At 42.9% G+C, this 19,471-nt stretch overlaps 1 protein-coding gene across 1 annotated transcript; it reads right to left on the bottom strand.

Annotated features, from left to right (window-relative positions):
- Window positions 1-65: 65 nt before the first annotated feature.
- LOC149274879 (PHD finger protein 21B-like) lies at window positions 66-15,669 on the bottom strand. Its single transcript, XM_089505163.1, has 13 exons — window positions 15,562-15,669; window positions 15,111-15,398; window positions 10,054-10,146; window positions 8,108-8,452; window positions 7,033-7,155; window positions 5,771-5,822; window positions 4,476-4,552; window positions 4,145-4,196; window positions 2,583-2,605; window positions 2,061-2,219; window positions 1,108-1,180; window positions 854-957; window positions 66-317 (listed from the first exon to the last, which is right to left on the bottom strand). Exons 1-13 carry the CDS (start codon window positions 15,667-15,669, stop codon window positions 66-68), a joined length of 1,749 nt encoding a protein of 582 aa, XP_089361289.1.
- Window positions 15,670-19,471: the final 3,802 nt, after the last annotated feature.

Raw genomic sequence — 19,471 nt, 5'->3', positions numbered from 1 at the left:
AAAAAAAATAAAATAAAATGGATTGTTCTTTCAATTCCATTCTTGGCAAAACAAAACGCTTAAAGTTATTGTTCCATCAGGCTGTGAGAGTTGTTGCTTTGAGACTGCTGCAGGCCTTTGTGCAGAGAAGCGCTGGTAGATGAAGGCTTCATCCAAGGGACAGTAAGCAAAGAGGAGGAGGAGGAGGTGGTGGTTGTCATGGTAACCTGAATCATCTGCTCGCTCTGCATCAGTCTAATGAGGGTTTTGAGGCGTTCCAAAGATGACTGGGTCCCTTTCTGCTGGGCCAGCAAGCTATTTTTTAGCTCTAAGCATTTCTGTCGGAGAAAGAAAGAACAAAAAAACAGGATGTCGCCGTTAGATGACCAAACGCAAGCGGGGCCCGAGGGATAATAAAAAAATATTAATTCTCAGAGTTCCGTTAGCATTCAGCCGTCAAATAGTAACAGATATGGGTTTGGAACACTGAGGACTTAATCATTGGCAACAAAAAGAAAACAATTACAGGGTCATAAATTGGAAAGAAATCTATCGCCTCTGTAATGTTTGTGTCAACCAGGAAGAAGCCAAAGAAAGTGTAACAAAAAGGTCCCACAAATAATATTTTATGATGTCATAAAACTTATACCCTCGATTACGTGAATGATTTAGGGAGCTGACTAAGGTTTTGGATTTACACAGTATTTATTCCCCCGGACAAGAAAACGAGTTTTACACAATGTTAAGAAGCCGGGGGTCCCAACTTGGGCTACAACGACAGAATTTTGGTCCTCTCATTATGTAGGCGGCTGGACCATTTTAAATCGTGCCGGGTTCATGGAAAGAAAGAAAGAAAAAAGTTTAGCCACACAACCTTTATGGAGTTATTCAGCGCTCGCTCTTGTTCTATCAGCTGTCTCTGTTCATTTTTCAGTTCGCTGCCTTTCTTTAATAACTTTCTCTTCTCTTCTTCTTTCACTGAAAAAATAATTAAACAGAGGATTTTACCAACAGAAAAGAAAAAAAAGATTCATACATTCTGTTAGAATGTTGCGTCATCTTCATGATACCTCTGAGATTATATAGACACTATTTCAGAGAGATAAAAAAATGAGAAATTGCTTTTACCTGTTTTATGCGTCACGTACGACTGAACCAAAGTAAGGGCTCCAGCCCACGGCACGTTGTCCTTTTTTAAAACCTAAATAAAAACACACAAGAGAAAGCGCTAAAGATTTTATTCACGTGATTTAGAATAGAGCAGAAAAGGTCACCTGATGAACGTTATATCACGATGAAAATTTTAGACTTTGTGTTTACGCTTCCATAAACCTGAACGTTTAACTAATTATTATTATTTATATTATTACTGTTTAATAAAAATAAGTTTTCAAAAATATTGCGTTGTTTTCTTTTTTAAATCAGTTCTAGTTTTTGCCCCATAATATATTTTTTGTATATTTGTATGAGTTCTCGGGCTGGGGGTTATATTACTGTGTACAGCACTGGGGGAGGGGTTATATTACTGTATACAGCACTGGGGGAGGGCTTATATTACTGTGTACAGCACTGGGGGAGGGGTTATATTACTGTATACAGCACTGGTGGAGGGCTTATATTACTGTGTACAGCACTGGGGAGGGCTTATATTACTGTGTACAGCACTGGGGAGGGCTTATATTACTGTGTACAGCACTGGGGGAGGGGTTATATTACTGTATACAGCACTGGGGGAGGGGTTATATTACTGTGTACAGCACTGGGGGAGGGGTTATATTACTGTGTACAGCACTGGGGGAGGGGTTATATTACTGTGTACAGCACTGGGGAGGGCTTATATTACTGTGTACAGCACTGGGGGAGGGGTTATATTACTGTATACAGCACTGGGGAGGGCTTATATTACTGTGTACAGCACTGGGGGAGGGGTTATATTACTGTATACAGCACTGGGGGAGGGGTTATATTACTGTGTACAGCACTGGGGGAGGGGTTATATTACTGTACCTTTAAGATTCTATCTGGGATTTAATGCATTTCACGCTCCCTACTCTGTTGCAGTAGAATACAGAATTTCTTACCTTTTGCTGGCACTTTGGACAAACCCAAACGCCCTTGGGTGAGATTTTTGTTTGCGAGTCCAGGCAGTCTGAATGGTAAGCCCTTGGACACATGTCACAGAGCTGCAAGTCCCCATCATGTCTACACACCGTACAATGCAAGTCGTGTGTTATCTCGGTCTGGAAAACAATGCAAAAAATAATAAATTGCTTAAAAATGACTTCCATTAAACGCAAACTTAACTACCCCGCACGTCGCTGCCCCGGTCTTTGGTTCAGCATAAGGGCGCAATATGAAGTTAATAAAACATTCTGCAGTTTTCATATTCTTAGGTACTGCTCCGGTAATAAAGAGATTACTTTAAGTAGAACAGCATCTGTTATCAGATGAATGCCTCATTCACAGCCTTTGTTTTTGTTTCTAGGGTTGTAAAGCAGAAGAGAGAAAATATTCGTGAAGTTGCGCATAAAAAAAAGAAAAAAAAAAGAAAAAATTCCTTAAAAACAGAAAATGCGTTTAATGGCAAAAGGTGTCCGACATACCTTCCAACAGCGATCCAAATTGGCTTGCACGTAAAAGAAGGGCAGAAAATAGGTTAGCGATTAAAAAAAAAAAAGTATATATGTTAAAGAGTTAAAAATCGGGGGGGGGGGGCATTATGCGATCGCACTCCTTTGTTTAAAGGGGCGTTCTGGCACGCTGTGTGACATTTAATAATTATTTTATTAGCAAAGGATTGTTAAGAACGAAGACCGGGACGCTTGGAGTTATTTATCACACTGCTCTTAAAAGGACATGACTTTCGGTGACATTCAGCAAATTATCTAACCTTTACGTGCGCAAATTGTTATTATCAGCTAATCAATGTGCTCAGAAAATAACCTTCACGTCCATTAGTCAAACAGAAAGTTCCTTGCATGGAGTTCAATACATGTTAAAAAACAGTAAACCCGCTCCTTCTTACGTTCTTACGTTAGAAGGAAGTTTTACTTTAATGAGAGGGTGGTAGATAAGTGGAACAGCCTCCCAGCCACAGTGGTAGAGGGTAATACAGTGAGGGTAGTAAACATGCATGGGATAGACATACGGCTCCTGAATCTAAGACGAGACCAACGACTGATTAAGGTTCGAGTCTTTACAGCAGGAGGGGACTAGACGGGGGCCGGATGGGGCCGATCCGCCCGCAGAGTCAGGGATTCTATTACTGGAAGTATGTGCTGGTTTATATGCAGGGACGGTTAAGATTTGTGATAGTTATAGTAACCCCTGGGAATACTTGTTACGATGCTGCAATGATCCGTTTGAATGTTTATTCTTTGTTTTTAATAAATATGTATTAAAAGTTCTTCCGGCCGTGTGAATGCCCACCTTTTTTTAATCCATTTCATAACAGATAAGATAAGTTTTTTGCTCTACACAAAAGCTAAAACCGTATAAAAATCCCTTTCAGCTGATTTGTTTTTAATATATTTTAGATACAAAGTGTCAGCAGATTTTTCCCACAATAGAGGGTAAAGCATGTGGGTCGGCGGCAGAATCTCCGGAGCGGCCATTTATCAATATATTATTAAAAATAAAATAAATAACAATTATCTTTTCACTCTTGTGATTGGTGGTGAAGGAGCGGCACGACATAAGCAGGAACCAATCAGATTTGTTCACATTTAAACGTGCGGAAGTCAAAGGAATGGTGACTTTTCCCCTACGATTCCATTAAAGGGCTTCATAAACCCGAGGTTCTTGCTAGAAACTTTGTATCACGTGGCTGGATTATAAACCCGCAGACAGGGTCTCCAATTCCTGTTGTATCTCTACGTGTATTTTTTTTTTTATGTTTTTATTGTGTTTTTGTTAACCAAATATGTTGGCGCTTACTAAACAACAACAACATAGGCGACTGATACATTTCTACATAATTATTCTTTATATGGCAGAGAAAGTCATTCATTTTTTTAATGTTTTCGCCGCTCATTAAGAGATGCGGACCCCGGGTAGAGTTTGACCGCCCAGACCCAGGAATTTAAAAAGATTTTTTTAAATCTGCAAATAAAATTGTTCACGGGTTGGAGCCAAAGACAGCGGGATCTGAGAGGTAGATACTTACCTTTCCCTGATAAGAATGGGTTAGTCAGATAGTTTGAGGCCAGGCGTTTTCTCTGGGGGGGGAAAAGAAATATGTTTTTACATTTTCATGCTGTCCATTTCACAAATGCACAATACCCCCCCCATATGCAGCCGCCTCTTTCCCCGGCCCCCGGCTAGTAGCTGTGGGGGAGATCTATTCATCTCTATCAACGTGGGGCCTGTTCACACACCTGTGCGCATGCATGGAAAGCGCTCCCAAGGTGTTTTGGACTTTGGGCACTTTCTTGCCCTCCTACCACCCCCCCAAAAAAAATATATAAATATAGAGGTACGGATCTCGCGTGCCGTACCTCGGGTTCAAGGAGTCCGCTGTAGGCTGGGTTGGCTGTGCTCCTTCGCTTCCTTTCGTGACGTTTGCTTTGGATTTCTGTAACCATGGAAACGGATATCTGTTAGAACTCACCATGTAACAAAGTGTTTTATAATAAAGTCCGGACTCGCCGGGGCCGGAGGCAGCGCCGGCGCATTGGGCATTTCATTTGGCTCCTGCATAATTTTCCTTTAGAATAATCTCCTTAGTCTAAAACATCTGAACGCTTTTTTGATAAAAAAAAAATAAACAAACACGTTTCTGGTGCCGCCGGGACGCGTTTTTATCATTTTATATGTGTTTTTCAGGGGTTCCAAACTCTGCCGCAGGGAGACGGTAGGAAGATAAGGCGAAACAAAGCTAAATCACCAAATCCCTGCACAACTCGCCTCCTCTCTGGATCCCCAATTCGCAAAGGGGTACCTTCAGTTGCACGGGGGGGGGGGCAGATTGATTAATTCAAAACATTCACTGACAAACACGGAGCCGGTAATTAAAGGTTGCAATTACAACTCTTGGCATGTGTATCATCACGCGGTATATAGATATATTTGCACGTCTTGCGAATTCTGTAATTTTTATGGTTTTACATAGTTCCATTTTTTAGGGATTTGCTATGGAATCTTTTTCTTGCTATAAATAATATAGATGCCTACATAGGGAAAGTAAAATATGGCAACGCAAGGTCCCCCGAGTTTTGAGTTAATGTATTAGAATTCTTGCTTCAAAGACTCGGCTCTTTAATATACGGCTGTATCCCCTGTAACGTTACATGGGGGGGGTTGAGCGCGGCCCCTGCTTCTGGGAGCCCCCATTTTAAAGCAGATTAAATCAGCTTTCTCTTCTAACGTGCTGGGTTTTATTGGTTACTTATTAAATTATCCAAATGAAATAAAGACCTCGGGTATCCCTGCTGCACGTTCTCACTGGTTCTGGGAAATTATCTTTTGGAAAATAATAAGTAACATTTACCAAAGAAATATCACAGCAAAAAAAAAAAAAGATATAAAATCACAATAACCAAAAAAATCCAGACTTCAAAAGAATTTAAAGTTTAATGTAAAAAAAGCAAATAGTTGAAAATGCAACACTGGACGGTGCGTTTAACACACAATAAAAATATAAAATTAATCCCAATCTTTTATTCTGTTTTTTTCACATAACTCCTTTAACGTTACAAAAAAAGCATTGAAGACCTTAAATAATAAGACAAAAAAAAACACTGATATAGTCAACATTTCTTAAAACTTATTGCTAATTTTAAGTTAACCTTACCTTCCAAATGTTCTGTGGTTACGAGGCCCAACGATACCATGAAGGCAATTTTCTAGAGGTGGAGAAGAAAAATACATAAAAAGAGACAATTTTAATGAGGTTTCTGTTAAAAACACGAGTGCGTTTCTGTTAGAGTGTTTTCCTTTTAGTTCTGGATTGAGTACTAAGAGGGACCCCTGAGGCATATTGACCTGGTGAGATTGTCAGAGGGTCCCAACACAGGGGGTGGAATCGCTGGAGTCCTCCAAGGATTATTATTTTTATTTATTGTTTTATATAGCGCCATCAAATTCCGTAGAGCTGTACAGAGATCTCAGGGAAGGGCCGTCCTTTATATAAGGAAAGTTACCTCGGGCCCCCAAGCTCAGGACGGCCCTGCTCTCCCACCCATCCTACATGCTGAAAATGCTGAAGTTTGGTCGCTGGGAGGTTACCGAGAGACCACGTGGAGCCCTCTGTTTCTCTTTCAGTGGGATCCCTGTAACCTGATATTAAATATTTAGAGAGTTTAGAGCCAGGACATGAATTAAGTTCCATCACACGCTACTTTTCATCATTTATATCAAAGTAAATAACTGTCTGATACTCCTTGCTACATCTAAGACATTTACACATTGATTCCACATAAAAATCTTTAAGCTACAGTTTCAGGTAACATAAGGTCCTCAGGCCATATATATATATATATATATATATATATATATATATAATATTTAAAGCAGGTTTTCTCTGTTCCGTTTTCGGGGTGAAAAGTAATTTTTTTTTTACTGTGCAGACCTTTCAATTTCACCCCTTTGGTAAAGCCTGCAGTTACTAGATTGTAAGCTCTTTTGACCCTCCTGCCCCTTCGTTTCCAAACGTGATGCTCTACTTGTTTCCTACTTGTCTACTGTACATCGCTGCGGAACACGATGGCGCTATATAAATCAACAAAAAAACAATACAAAAAAGTTTTAGCTGGATCTGGGAATATTCAGTAAAAATGTATCACGGCGTGCACCGTTTGAAACCAACGCATGCATAATTCTATGGAAACTACTAAAACGAGAGACATGTTTCAGGATACTCATGATTTGTGCTTTGTCTGAAGGTATAAAACACGATTCATGCGATATGTTCACATAATGCCGTCTGTATACAACCGATAAAACAAAAAAACAATATAAAACTCTGTTTTACAGGACATGCAGCGCCTTCCAAACCTTCATTCTTTCATTATAAACCCGTAACGCGGGTGGGGGTATGACTTTCTGCCCCTTTACCTCAGGATTGTCTTCCTTTTTCCTTCGGGGGGCTGGATGTCCCTGAGGTGGCTCCTGACAAGGTTTCTTGTTTTCTGGCTTGTTCTCTGGTGGGCTCTGAATTTGAGGCTGAATGATGATAACCTGTGAAAAAGGAAAAATCCCTTTATTATGCGATAAACAAATTCTGCTCCTCACCATCACTTAGCCGCTGGAAATGGCAGCTGGACAGCGTGAGATCCACGGTAGGTTTCCTACGTTATAAATGCAATTGATTAATGACGTGACTGGCTCTGAGGCACTTTAACAGTTATTATAGTGTTAACTTGCTCCAAAAAGAGAAATAAATAAGAAGACTTATTGCGTGGAGAGAGAGAAAATTGAAGACTTTCAGCAACATAGGGCGAAGCGCGAAGGAGGGCGCAAGAGAAGAACGTTCAGTAAAGTACAAGAAACAGGTAAAGTTTTGGCAAAGGTGGGTGGGTTTTCATGAACTTTTTTTTATGAGAAATGCCACATTCCATTATTAATAAGAAATCCCCCTCTGCTATTCTGTGTTGTGCTGTGTATGCGGGAGCCGCCATCTTGCTGCCCCATCGCGGGATTAAATCGCCCGTCGCTCTGAGGTATCTGTGATAATAGCGTTACGGAGGGAAACAATCTCTGGCGCTAGAGACTCATACGCCGTCCTCTAAAACAACGCGGGGAGAGAACAGGAAGTGGCTTGCAACTTCCTGCTTGGGCTGACGCAGGGTGAGAACAGGAAGCAGCTTACAACTTCCTGCTGGCGGGAGGAATCATGGGAAGTAGAGGAAAATTTGCATTAAATTTCCCAGCTGTGCGTTTAATAAAGGTCAGATGTGGAACATCTAAATCCGAACAACATAAAAGAAGAAGACTAAATTAAGATGAATAATGATAACCCGTGTGATAGATTGCTTTTGGTGCTGGATTCAATTATGGTTTTATCTCTGATGTGACAGTTTTCCCCATAAGAGTTCCATCTAACATTGATTTCAAAATGAAATTCATCTTAAAGGTGATGGGGTTGCCAGCGTTCTCTCGAGCAGTTAATAAAGATGTCAGCAGAGCGTACCTTGCTGTCAGCACTGATGAGAAGCGGCTGCACTTTAATACCATCATTGACGACGGAGACTGTGCTGGTGGTGATGGGATTTGCATTGCTCGGGGAGGTGGAGATTATGGCATACGCCACTCCGGCACTGCTGAGGGGTGACGTTACCGCCGAGTCTCCCGTGCCCTGCGATTGGCCGTTGGACGTCTGACTGTGGCCTACTGTATTGTTGGCCGTGGGGAGGGCCGGGCTGGGGTTTTTGATGCTGACTACTGTGGCTTTTTGAAACGTAGTTGGTTGTTTGGTCGGCTGCTCTCTGCAGGGGGAAACGGGAAGGCTTTCTGGAATCAGAGTCTTTGGCCTAACCTAAAAATAAAAAAAAAAACAAGAACATACATAAAAAATGTAAATTACTTTACATAAGTGATGTTACACTTTTTTTTCCTATTCTGTAGAAAAAAACAAAAGAGAAACCTAGAAGCTGCCGGCAGCCTCTGACTCTCTAGTGTTAGATTCCGGTCTCTTGTTGTAACTTTTCTCATCCTTTGGAATAAATTCCCTCCTGTCCTTCGTTAAATCCCTTTTGTATTTCAATGTTTCTATCAAATCCCCTCTCTCCCCATCTCTCTCCTCTCTCCTCATCCTTCTCATCCCCTCTCTCCTCTCTCCCCATCTCTTTCATCCCCTCTCTCTCATCCCCTCTCTCCCCATCCTTCTCATCCCCTCTCTCCCCATCTCTCTCATCCCCTCTCTCCCCATCTCTCTCATCCCCTCTCTCCCCATCTCTCTCATCCCCTCTCTCCCCATCTCTCTCATCCCCTCTCTCCTCTCTCCCCATCTCTCTCATCCCCTCTCTCTTCTCTCCCCATCTCTTTCATCCCCTCTCTCTTATCCCCTCTCTCCCCATCTCTCTCATCCCCTCTCTCCTCTCTCCCCATCTCTCCTATACTATGTGGATTCTTTGTATCATCATATGTCTATACAATGTTTTTTACATTAATCCAATGCATTAGCTCTGGATGGTTTACATATAAGAAGATATAATAGAAAGTAAAAAGAAACTGGCACGGGGACAGCTTCTGTGGGTCAGTAACCAGAATACCCAATGCTACAGGATTGTGACACTGGAGACAATTAATGCATATCAAGTGTCCCTGTTTTTCTTGAGCAGTCCCTCTAAGGGCCGCAAATCCCTCTTTCATCCCCTGATTATATCCATTGGCAGACGTGTTTATAAGCATTGAATAATTTGCCAAATAACACCGAGCAGACATCTTTTTTTTTTTTTGCAAATGAATGGGAAAAAAAAATGTAACAGGCTACAGAAAAACAGCAACTGAAAAACAAGAAAATGTTTAAAAGGACGGGCTATGAATGTATCGAAAAGGCCTGAAACGCTGCTAATCCCTGCCACCTCGCGGCAAAGTGTAATCCGAATGTTTATTCTGAGGAAAACATGTTTGTAAATGAACCGTTTCTATTAAAAATTCTCTTAAGGCCGATGCTTCATTAAGCCGACCCTCAGGCTAATTGGCTCCGGTTATAATGACTCCGGCAATCAATATCTGTTTGAAACAATCCCGAGGGCCGTTCACGGACAGCCAGGAGGCGGCACGGGTCAACTAAACGCGCGGCAGACCAACAACGGGACACGTTTCCGTGCTTTAATACAGATATGGGCAATAACCAGAGTCTACGATAAAGCTTCTCAGTGGTTACTGATCCAATATACACATAATAATACAGTCCCTTTGTACAGCGCTTTGTAATATGATGGCGATATATTAATCAATAAATCATTTTTAAAAGTTACCCGATCAATAAACTAACTCTGTGAAGGGGTTTGGGTCGAATGTTGAGTTCAAACAGAGGAGGTGGAACAGAGTTTTACACAGAAAGGTCACATTAGTCCCGATATACTAATCGTCATGAGTTAGTGAAACGCGTCGCGTGGCAATGGCGGTTACCTGAGGTAGAACTGCTGGTCTGTGTCCCGCCAGTCTGTGCAAGGAACTGATCTGAGGAACTTTAATGGGCACGGCCGCGATCGTCCCCAAAGTCTGCGAGAAACAAGAAACAAAATATCACTTCATCTGCAAATTGGGTGCTTTGGGGGGGGGGGGGTTATCCACCGTCAGAAATGTGACTTTCACTTTTATCAAATTCATTAATAAGAAATGAATTCAGCAAAAGAGAAGGGAGGACGTCGGAAGAAAAAAAAACACATCGTACGTGAATAGCGGATTAGCAATTAATACAGAGGGATATAGAAGGTTAAAAAAAGCCGGTCGATGGAATAGAATTAGTGAAATTATATCGAGGCATCAAAGAGACGCGCAGGACACGACGATTTACGATACTTTCTCATAAATCATGCAGCCACCTTGTTCATTCGTTTATGGTGTAAGCGTGAATAAGTGCAGACCTGGAGCCGCCGCTGCTGCCAGTCATGTGATATTTTGGGGGAATTTTCCAGCTCAAACACCACACTGAGCTGATGCTTTATGGCAATGCTAATGAAGTCCGTTCCTCCATAGACTTTCATTAGTCAGAGAGTCCGGCTGGGTGATTAAGACCGAGTCATTCTATTGTTCCCCACAGGCAGTATGATAAGGAGTCGGGGGGGGGGGGTTATTAGATCGGGGATCAGATAACAGAGCGAGAATCATGCAAACGGCTGATATGCAGCTGCCTGAAAACTTTATATTATGGGGCAAAAACTACAACTGGGGTAAAAAAGGAAACAGCATTTTAGAAAATGTATTTTTAATTTGCTACGAGGAGTAAAATAAATCCTGGGAGCTCCCCTTTAAAATACAGCACATCACAAAAGCAAAGTAAGTCTGGTAAAAAAAAAATCTGTTGGAAGTGCTTGTTTTCAAAAAGAAAAATGCTGTTACACAAAACAGAACATTTCCTGACAAAGCAAAACAGAAACGTGAGTTACGACGGAAAAGAGAGAAAAGCAGCATTTTTCTACGGTGTGGAGACGTAATTGGAGCAGAGCGCTTTATCTGTTCTAACTGCGGATCATAGATATTCGGGGCGCGTTTGGAGCTAAAGCCGTCGTTAGTCCTGTCACTTTCACTCTCGCAAACAAAGCTTGATGCACTTCCCTGAAGTTTCGGAAGCCGGCGATACCTCTCACGGGGGGGGGGGATTACCGCCGTCCCCGCGTAGAACGAGCCGAACCGTGTTTAATGGGACTTGCGGAAGAAAAAAAGACAAGCGAGTTCTCTTAGACATTTGATGCCAACCAAAGACTTAGGACTTTTCCCCGGGACTGTGATATAAATAAACCGAATATAAAATACATGCGCAAACACTGTTTTGGGGGAATATATTTGGTTTTCTGTGTTTTCTTACCGTTTAGCGCTCTCGGTTTATACAGAAATATATATTTGATGCAGTTCAAGAGAGGGCAGTTTCAGTTTAAATTGAACAGAGTAACATTATTGCTTTTTATGAGAAGTGACTCGTTTTCTACATTTCCTTTTAACTTTTCACTAACCCAGACACACACACTCACACTCACTAACATACCCAGACACTCACACTCACTAACATACCCAGACACTCACACTCACTAACATACCCAGACACTCACACTCACTAACATACCCAGACACTCACACTCACTAACATACCCAGACACTCACACTCACTAACATACCTAGACACACACACTAACATACCCAGAAACACACACTCACTAACATACCCAGACATACACACTCACACTCACTAACATACCCAGACACTCACACTCACTAACATACCCAGACACACACACTCACACTCACTAACATACCCAAAGACTTATTCATTACGCTCCCCTGTGTGCTTTAAAAAGCCGGTTGGGCCCCCAAATCTTTGATCATTTTTATCAATATCTGGATTGCAAAATTACTGGAAAACCAGCTATTTGGAGCGTGCGAGCGAGCGAGCTGGCAGCTTCACAGAAAGAAAAGGCTGTCAGTAAGCGTCTTGCCGTTGGAATAATAACCGCTCCACTTCTCGGCAGCAGCTTTTGTGAAACCTACAATATGCAGAACGTACGGAGTAAAAATAGCCGTTTATGAGCAAAACGCGCCGGTCCCTGGGCGCCGGTGAGTTTACTGAATGGCTTGACACGGCTTTTGCAGAATGGGATTGTGATACAGCGAGAGGGGGGGGGTGGTAATGGTAACTATGGCAACAGGAGAGAGGACAATTGTTAATATGAATGGATATTTACTAAAGTCATTTCATTTCAACGTTCATTTTTCTTTCCCGGGCTGAATGTTGTTTTTGAACCTTGAGCTTGTTTTACACGAGCAGCGGCGACGCCAGCTTCGAGACGCTTGGATGATAATTTAGACGTCACACACACTGCGTTTTTATGAATACAAGCGGGGGGGGGGTTAAAAGATAGATTTTAGCCGTTTTCACTGGGAGGGGGAGTATAAATAGCTATTTTAAGCTGTACGTGGCATGGTCTTAGAATGCGCACGCTGATCGGACTAAATGTGAGCGATCTTGGCCAGCGATTGGATCAAATTACATTTTTTAGCCATGATTCTGAGCTGTTTGTCCGCAGTTTTAGGATTTTGTCACCTTAATAAGGTCAACAAACAGCAAATTCAGCAGTATACCCCCCCCCCCCGCTGGTTGTACCCTCTAATACGGCTGCCCTGTTCTTTGAGGTGAAACAGTCCTATACTTTCTCAAAAACTATATCCCATGCACGTTTCAATTCCCTCACTGTATCAACATCTGCCACTTCTGCTGGGAGGCTGCTCCACTTATCTATTCCTCACCCGGTTAGTTTTGCAGAATTAATAATAAGCAAGCTGCGGAGAACAGTCGCTATGTAAAGCATAACCATTCACAGTTCAACCTGCCGCGGGTAAAGCCCGTGATAATACCGCTATGACAGATGTGCGTGCTTTCCACTTGCCGGTGATGGAGCCGCGCCGCCGCGTGCCGCTGCCTCCTTATTAACATGCAGTCATTTGTCCCACGGTGTGAAGCATCGCGCAGAACGCAGCCTCTGTTAATGAAGCCTCCTCCTTGGAAGAGTGAGATATAACAGACTCGGCTCCACGTTTAACGCAGAGCAGCTGCGATCGCAACAGATCCTAGCTCAGCGGAAGCCACGCGAATGCCTGATGAACGTTCAGAACGCTACCCATGGCGGCTCTAATGAACGCATATGTCAGCCTCCTTAGCGACTGTCCCATTCCAGGTCAGGATTTCCGAAGCAGCGCTTCTTCTCAATGTTCTATAAATGGGTTTTATGAAGCCGCCGTTGCAATAACCCTGTCCGGTAAACGTACACCCCATTTACCCCCGGTGTATCGGAGCCGGGCCCAGGCAAAGTCAAGGCCGCTACTGTGACAGGGCCAGGCTGGACCACATTGCGTCACAGAGGAAAAAGACAGCGGGTTCTTATTCTTTTACTAAAACAACTGGAAATGTTGCTTTAGTATTCCGTGGACAGTATCAATAATAATTGTACGCGGGGGCAGTAAGCAGCACTAAGGGTATCTCAGAAAATGTAAAATCGTAGTGCGCACAGAATAGAGTTCATCCAAATGTCATATTAGGGCTGCTGTACAACCAGTAGCCATGTATGGGGCCCGACAAGCCTCTGGGATCTGTCAGGGCCCTCTTATAATGCCCCGGCACTGGGGCACCACGTCCAGCTACACTGTGTCTGATCCCTTGCAGGTTTTTGGGACCCGGAAGGCTCCTTCCCAGTGTTTTGGTTCCTAATTACCCCTTTCTGGACTGGCAAGTAAGAGGGTTCTTTCTTTAAGCTTTCACCGAGCCCAAAGTTTATCGACGGCGGCCCTGGGTCGAATGTCTGTCTCCCGCTTCTAATATGGGATATGAGGTCATAGGAGGAACACCGAGACTAGGGGTCTGTCTGCAAACGTATTACCGTTCAGCTCTTATAACTTGTATTCCTTACGGGTCTGACAATAACCTGTACGAGCCGAGTATATCTGAAGCCCTGCGCTGCACGGTTTGAATATAATCTTTCACGCTCGCGCCATCCAAACCGTTCACTCTCACGTTATTAATGAAAGCGCTTTCTTCCGGAGACATCTAATGAAGATCGCTGGCTTATTTCCAAACGTTTCTGTGCTAAATCAGAGCCTTTTATTTTTATAGAAGTGCGTTAAGTGATTTCAAAAATAAAGAAACAAAAAAAGAATATATAATATATAATTTATAAAACATAGTAAATATTACTGTATTTATATTCGGTATATATCTATATATATCCATACATCCATACACAAATAAGGTATCAATTGTTATTCAAATTATATATATACACACGCCACAAACACATTTATAAGTAAAGCATGAATTGCTTTTTTTTTTAATATTTTCCTTCCTCTTCTGACAGGCTCCCTGTTGTTATCGTGCCCCCTAGCGGTGATCCTACCTTAAGAAAAAAGCTTTGAGGTCCCAAAAGCTTATGTAACTTCACACATTTTCCTGTCGGCTCAATAAAAGGTAATAATGTCGAGTGAAGCCCCCCGAGCGGCGATACATACAATGTGTAATCACCCCACTGGGTAAAACCCACGAAACCAGGATTCTCATCTACCGGCTTACAACAAACGCCCAGAGTAATAATGTAGCAAACGATAATAATGTAACACGTAACAAAACAAGATATTAAAAGACTCAAAAAAAAACAAACAAAATCAGAAAGCTACTAAAATATTATCCGAGCGTAAAAGCCAACAAAGTCCGTAACCGGCAAGAAACAAAAGTCGGAGGATTCATCCCTTATTAGTCACTAAAAGGTAACACAACCCATAACTTATTTCTGCTTATTCGTAGCTTCTAACAGGTAGATGGAATTAAATACCCATTAAACTAAATGATGTCTAAATCTGTCCACAGACTATTTCGGAAGCCAACCAGGCAACTAAAGCACGCCAATGCACTGAAAGGGTTAAGGGCACCAGCCTGCTGTGGTTCGAGGAATTCCTGGAAGCGGCGTCTCGCGAGAAGGACTCACCTGTGCGTGAGAGATTTCGGAGACCCGTCTCGTGGCCATGTTCACGTTGCTGGCCACCAGTTTGCTGGTCGTTTGCAGGTTGATGGGGGCGCTCTGTGGGGGCTCGGCGCTGTTGGCCGCAGAAGCTGTGGACACTGTAGCTGTTTTTTGGCCATTGAGGTGGGCAGTCACCATAGTGACCGGAGCTTTGGCCGGAACGACGGAGATGGCGATGCCTTGGCTGCTGGGTGCTTTGATCAGAGGGATGGGTTTCGCGTTCCCCACAGGACAACTTCGGACCGCCAGCTTCTGAAAAAGCAGAGAATGAGAAGGAGAGAAGAAGAGAGGAGATGAGACGGGAAGACACACCTCCGCTCCCCTCCCACTTGTCTTTGAAGCCCCTCCCACTGCTCCTGATGTTACGGCAAGCGGTGACACGAGCTTCATAAGGGGGAACATATTCCAGACGCACCATCTGTCTCTGCGGAGCGCAGAGCAGAGGAGACGGCTTTTCATACAGAGCATCCCACACAGAAGGACGCAGGACAACATCGCACCGCAGGGCCAAATCCCCCCCCATGGTGAAACGCCTCCAGCTGGGCAACTCGAGGTGGCAATTACGATGATTCTCTGCTCCGTGCGTTTTGTTTCACTTATTACTAACAGCAAGCGTCTCTGTTCCCTTCTGAATCCAGCCGAGCTGCCTGCGGGGAGACAGATACACGGAACATGGAAGCCCCCTGGATCCCCCCCTACCCCCCCAATCTGGGAAAAGGAGGAACGTTCTGTTATACTGTTTGGGGTTCTTACCTCTAGGTAAATGCTGTTTGCAACAAATCTGCATTTTAATGCCTAGGGGTTATTTATCAACGTGTATTTAAAAATAGGTACATTTCACTTTATATTCATATATGTATCTAATGTATATTACACGCAATGTAACCATTTCAGCCAATCGGTAACACTTTCCAAATGTTATTTGATGGATTATTTCTATGTTACACATTTTCATCACGAGGATAATATCAGAAATGAACGGGATAATTTTAGCCTTTTTTACTGTATACAGCGCTGGGGGGGGGGGGGTGATATTACTGTATACAGTGCTGGGGGGTTATATTACTGTATACAGCGCTGGGGGTTATATTACTGTATACAGCGCTGGGGGGTTATATTACTGTATACAGTGCGGGGGTTATTACTGTATACAGCGCTGGGGGGTTATATTACTGTATACAGCGCTGGGGGTTATATTACTGTATACAGCGCTGGGGGGTTATATTACTGTATACAGTGCGGGGGTTATTACTGTATACAGCGCTGGGGGGTTATATTACTGTATACAGCGCTGGGGGTTATATTACTGTATACAGCGCTGGGGGGTTATTATTGTATACAGCGCTGGGGGGTTATATTACTGTATACAGCGCTGGGGGTTATATTACTGTATACAGCGCTGGGGGTTATTACTGTATACAGCGCTGGGGGGTTATATTACTGTATACAGCGCTGGGGGTTATATTACTGTATACAGCGCTGGGGGGTTATATTACTGTATACAGTGCGGGGGTTATTACTGTATACAGCGCTGGGGGGTTATATTACTGTATACAGCGCTGGGGGTTATATTACTGTATACAGCGCTGGGGGGTTATTATTGTATACAGCGCTGGGGGGTTATATTACTGTATACAGCGCTGGGGGTTATATTACTGTATACAGCGCTGGGGGTTATATTACTGTATACAGCGCTGGGGGTTATTACTGTATACAGCGCTGGGGGTTATATTACTGTATACAGCGCTGGGGTTATATTACTGTATACAGTGCTGGGGGGTTATATTACTGTATACAGCGCTGGGGTTATATTACTGTATACAGCGCTGGGGGGTTATATTACTGTATACAGCGCTGGGGGTTATATTACTGTATACAGCGCTGGGGGGTTATTATTGTATACAGCGCTGGGGGGTTATATTACTGTATACAGCGCTGGGGGGTTATTACTGTATACAGCGCTGGGGGGTTCTATTACTGTATACAGCGCTGGGGGTTATATTACTGTATACAGTGCTGGGGGTTATATTATTGTATACAGTGCTGGGGGTATTACTGTATACAGTGCTGGGGGTTTTATTATTGTATACAGTGCTGGGGGTTATTACTGTATACAGCGCTGGGGGTTATATTACTGTATACAGCGCTGGGGGTTATTACTGTATACAGCGCTGGGGGTTATATTACTGTATACAGTGCTGGGGGGTTATATTACTGTATACAGCGCTGGGGTTATATTACTGTATACAGCGCTGGGGGGTTATATTACTGGATACAGCGCTGGGGGTTATATTACTGTATACAGCGCTGGGGGGTTATTATTGTATACAGCGCTGGGGGGTTATATTACTGTATACAGCGCTGGGGGTTATATTACTGTATACAGTGCTGGGGGTTATATTATTGTATACAGTGCTGGGGGTTTTATTATTGTATACAGTGCTGGGGGTTATTACTGTATACAGAGCTGGGGCGCGAAAAAAGTGTAGAGTCATCAGAAAGTGATGCAACATTTACAAAACGGGCACTTGGATATATTCCTAAAATAATGAACCTCAGTAATTACCCAAATACAGCGATTTACTGAAAATCATTCAAACAAGACGAGACATTCAAATATATATTTTTTCCTCTTTTACGGTGAGATATCAAGGGTGGTAGATAAGTGGAACAGCCTCCCAGCAGTAGTGGTAGAGGATGAAACAGGGAATTTAAACATGCCTGGGATAGGTATGTGGCTCCTGAATCTAAGACTAGATGGGCCAAATGTGTCTTCTGCTGGGAAGCTGTTCCGCATATCTACCACCTTCTCAGTAAAGTAAGGTAACCAAGTGCAGAAATGTATCCCTAAAAATACTTGAAATCAACCTCTGAAAAATAAAGCGCGATCATCATCACCAAATGAACTTCAGTGAACGGACCCAGTAAAAGCCTTGTGTTTATTGCGCTCTCTTTTCTCCTTGAGACGGACATGCGCGGCTTTTATTGCTCTGGTGTATAAAGCAGTCAGGATAAGTCGGACTCATAATGGAGTTTAGTAAATTACTTCTAAGTGACTTTTACAATAGATCATCGGGATTTGTTGGGAGTGAATTAGCCATCGGTAGCCGCTCTGACGCTCCATTCAGCCGTTACATGCGGCTCTTTTCATCCCGGATACTTTAATGCCCCCGCGGCCGATTAGGGGCCAGATGGCTGCTGGGGACATGATTTGGTTGACAGAGGAATTGAGGCCGGATCCCGATGACCTTCTCAATCCAGGACATTAATGAAGGATCTAAGGGAGTCGGACATATTTTGACGGCAAAACGCATTCACGAAATGATCAGGAAAGACTAAGGGGTCTCAATATGGGGGATGGGGAGAGAAGAGAGAGATGGGGGGGGGGGAGACATTTAAATTCACAAAGGGATTTAATAAAGTACAGGAGGGGAATTTATTTCAAAGAAGGAGGAAAGTTACAACAAGAGACCGGAATCTAACACTAGAAAGTCAGAGGCTGAGATGGAAAAAGAAAGTGGTAGATAAGTGGAACAGCCTCCCGGCAGAAGTGGTAGAGAGTAATACAGTGAGGGTATTAAACACGCATGGGGTAGACATACGGCTCCTGAATCTAAGACGAGACCAACGACTGATTAAGGTTTGAGTCGTTACAGCAGGAGAAGCGAGCGATGGGGCGATGGGGGCCGAACAGGGCACATTTTCTATGTAAATAACACGCAAAATGGCCCAAAGAAGAGTAACTAAAAGCGAGAGCTACAACTAACTTGATATCCGGTTTACTGCGTGAAGTGAATTTGCTGATTTCACTAATAACGTGTTGTTAAATATTTAGTAAATGTAAATTGTCGGGTTTCTGTCTTGATATAAAGAATTCTGGCCAATGCTACATTTTCTGAACGTTACAATCATTTACTTTACATAAAAATATGAAAAACATACAAAAACCGCTACGTAAAAATTATTCTCATTTTCAGCCTTATTTTTTTTGGGGGGGGGGGGCAGGAACTGCAGAGAGAGGCCCATTCCTGGTGGGTTTCTTTTGCCCAAAATGCTGTGGATTTCCTATCGGTCCGGAGTTTAATATCAACAGAAACTCATTTGGATGGCGAGGTTATTTTTACCATTTTCACGCCGGACTGAATCAATATCTATGAAATAATACGGCGAGGCGGTGAAAACACAAGTCAATTTTACGTGCTGCTTATCGCGTTTTCTTCACACATTTTGCAATAAAGTGCACGCTCCTCCTCATACATAAACCATAAAAGTATTATTTCATCAAATAACGGGCAAAAAAAATCATTAAAGCTAAATTCTAAGCG

The sequence above is a fragment of the Sceloporus occidentalis genome, unplaced genomic scaffold (assembly GCF_023333645.1).
Source record: "Sceloporus occidentalis isolate IW3139 unplaced genomic scaffold, rSceOcc1.0.p SCAF_313, whole genome shotgun sequence".
Classification (NCBI taxonomy): Eukaryota; Metazoa; Chordata; class Lepidosauria; order Squamata; family Phrynosomatidae; genus Sceloporus; species Sceloporus occidentalis.
The sequence above is the reverse complement of the archived record's forward strand: the minus strand, read 5'-3'. Positions and strand labels throughout refer to the sequence as shown.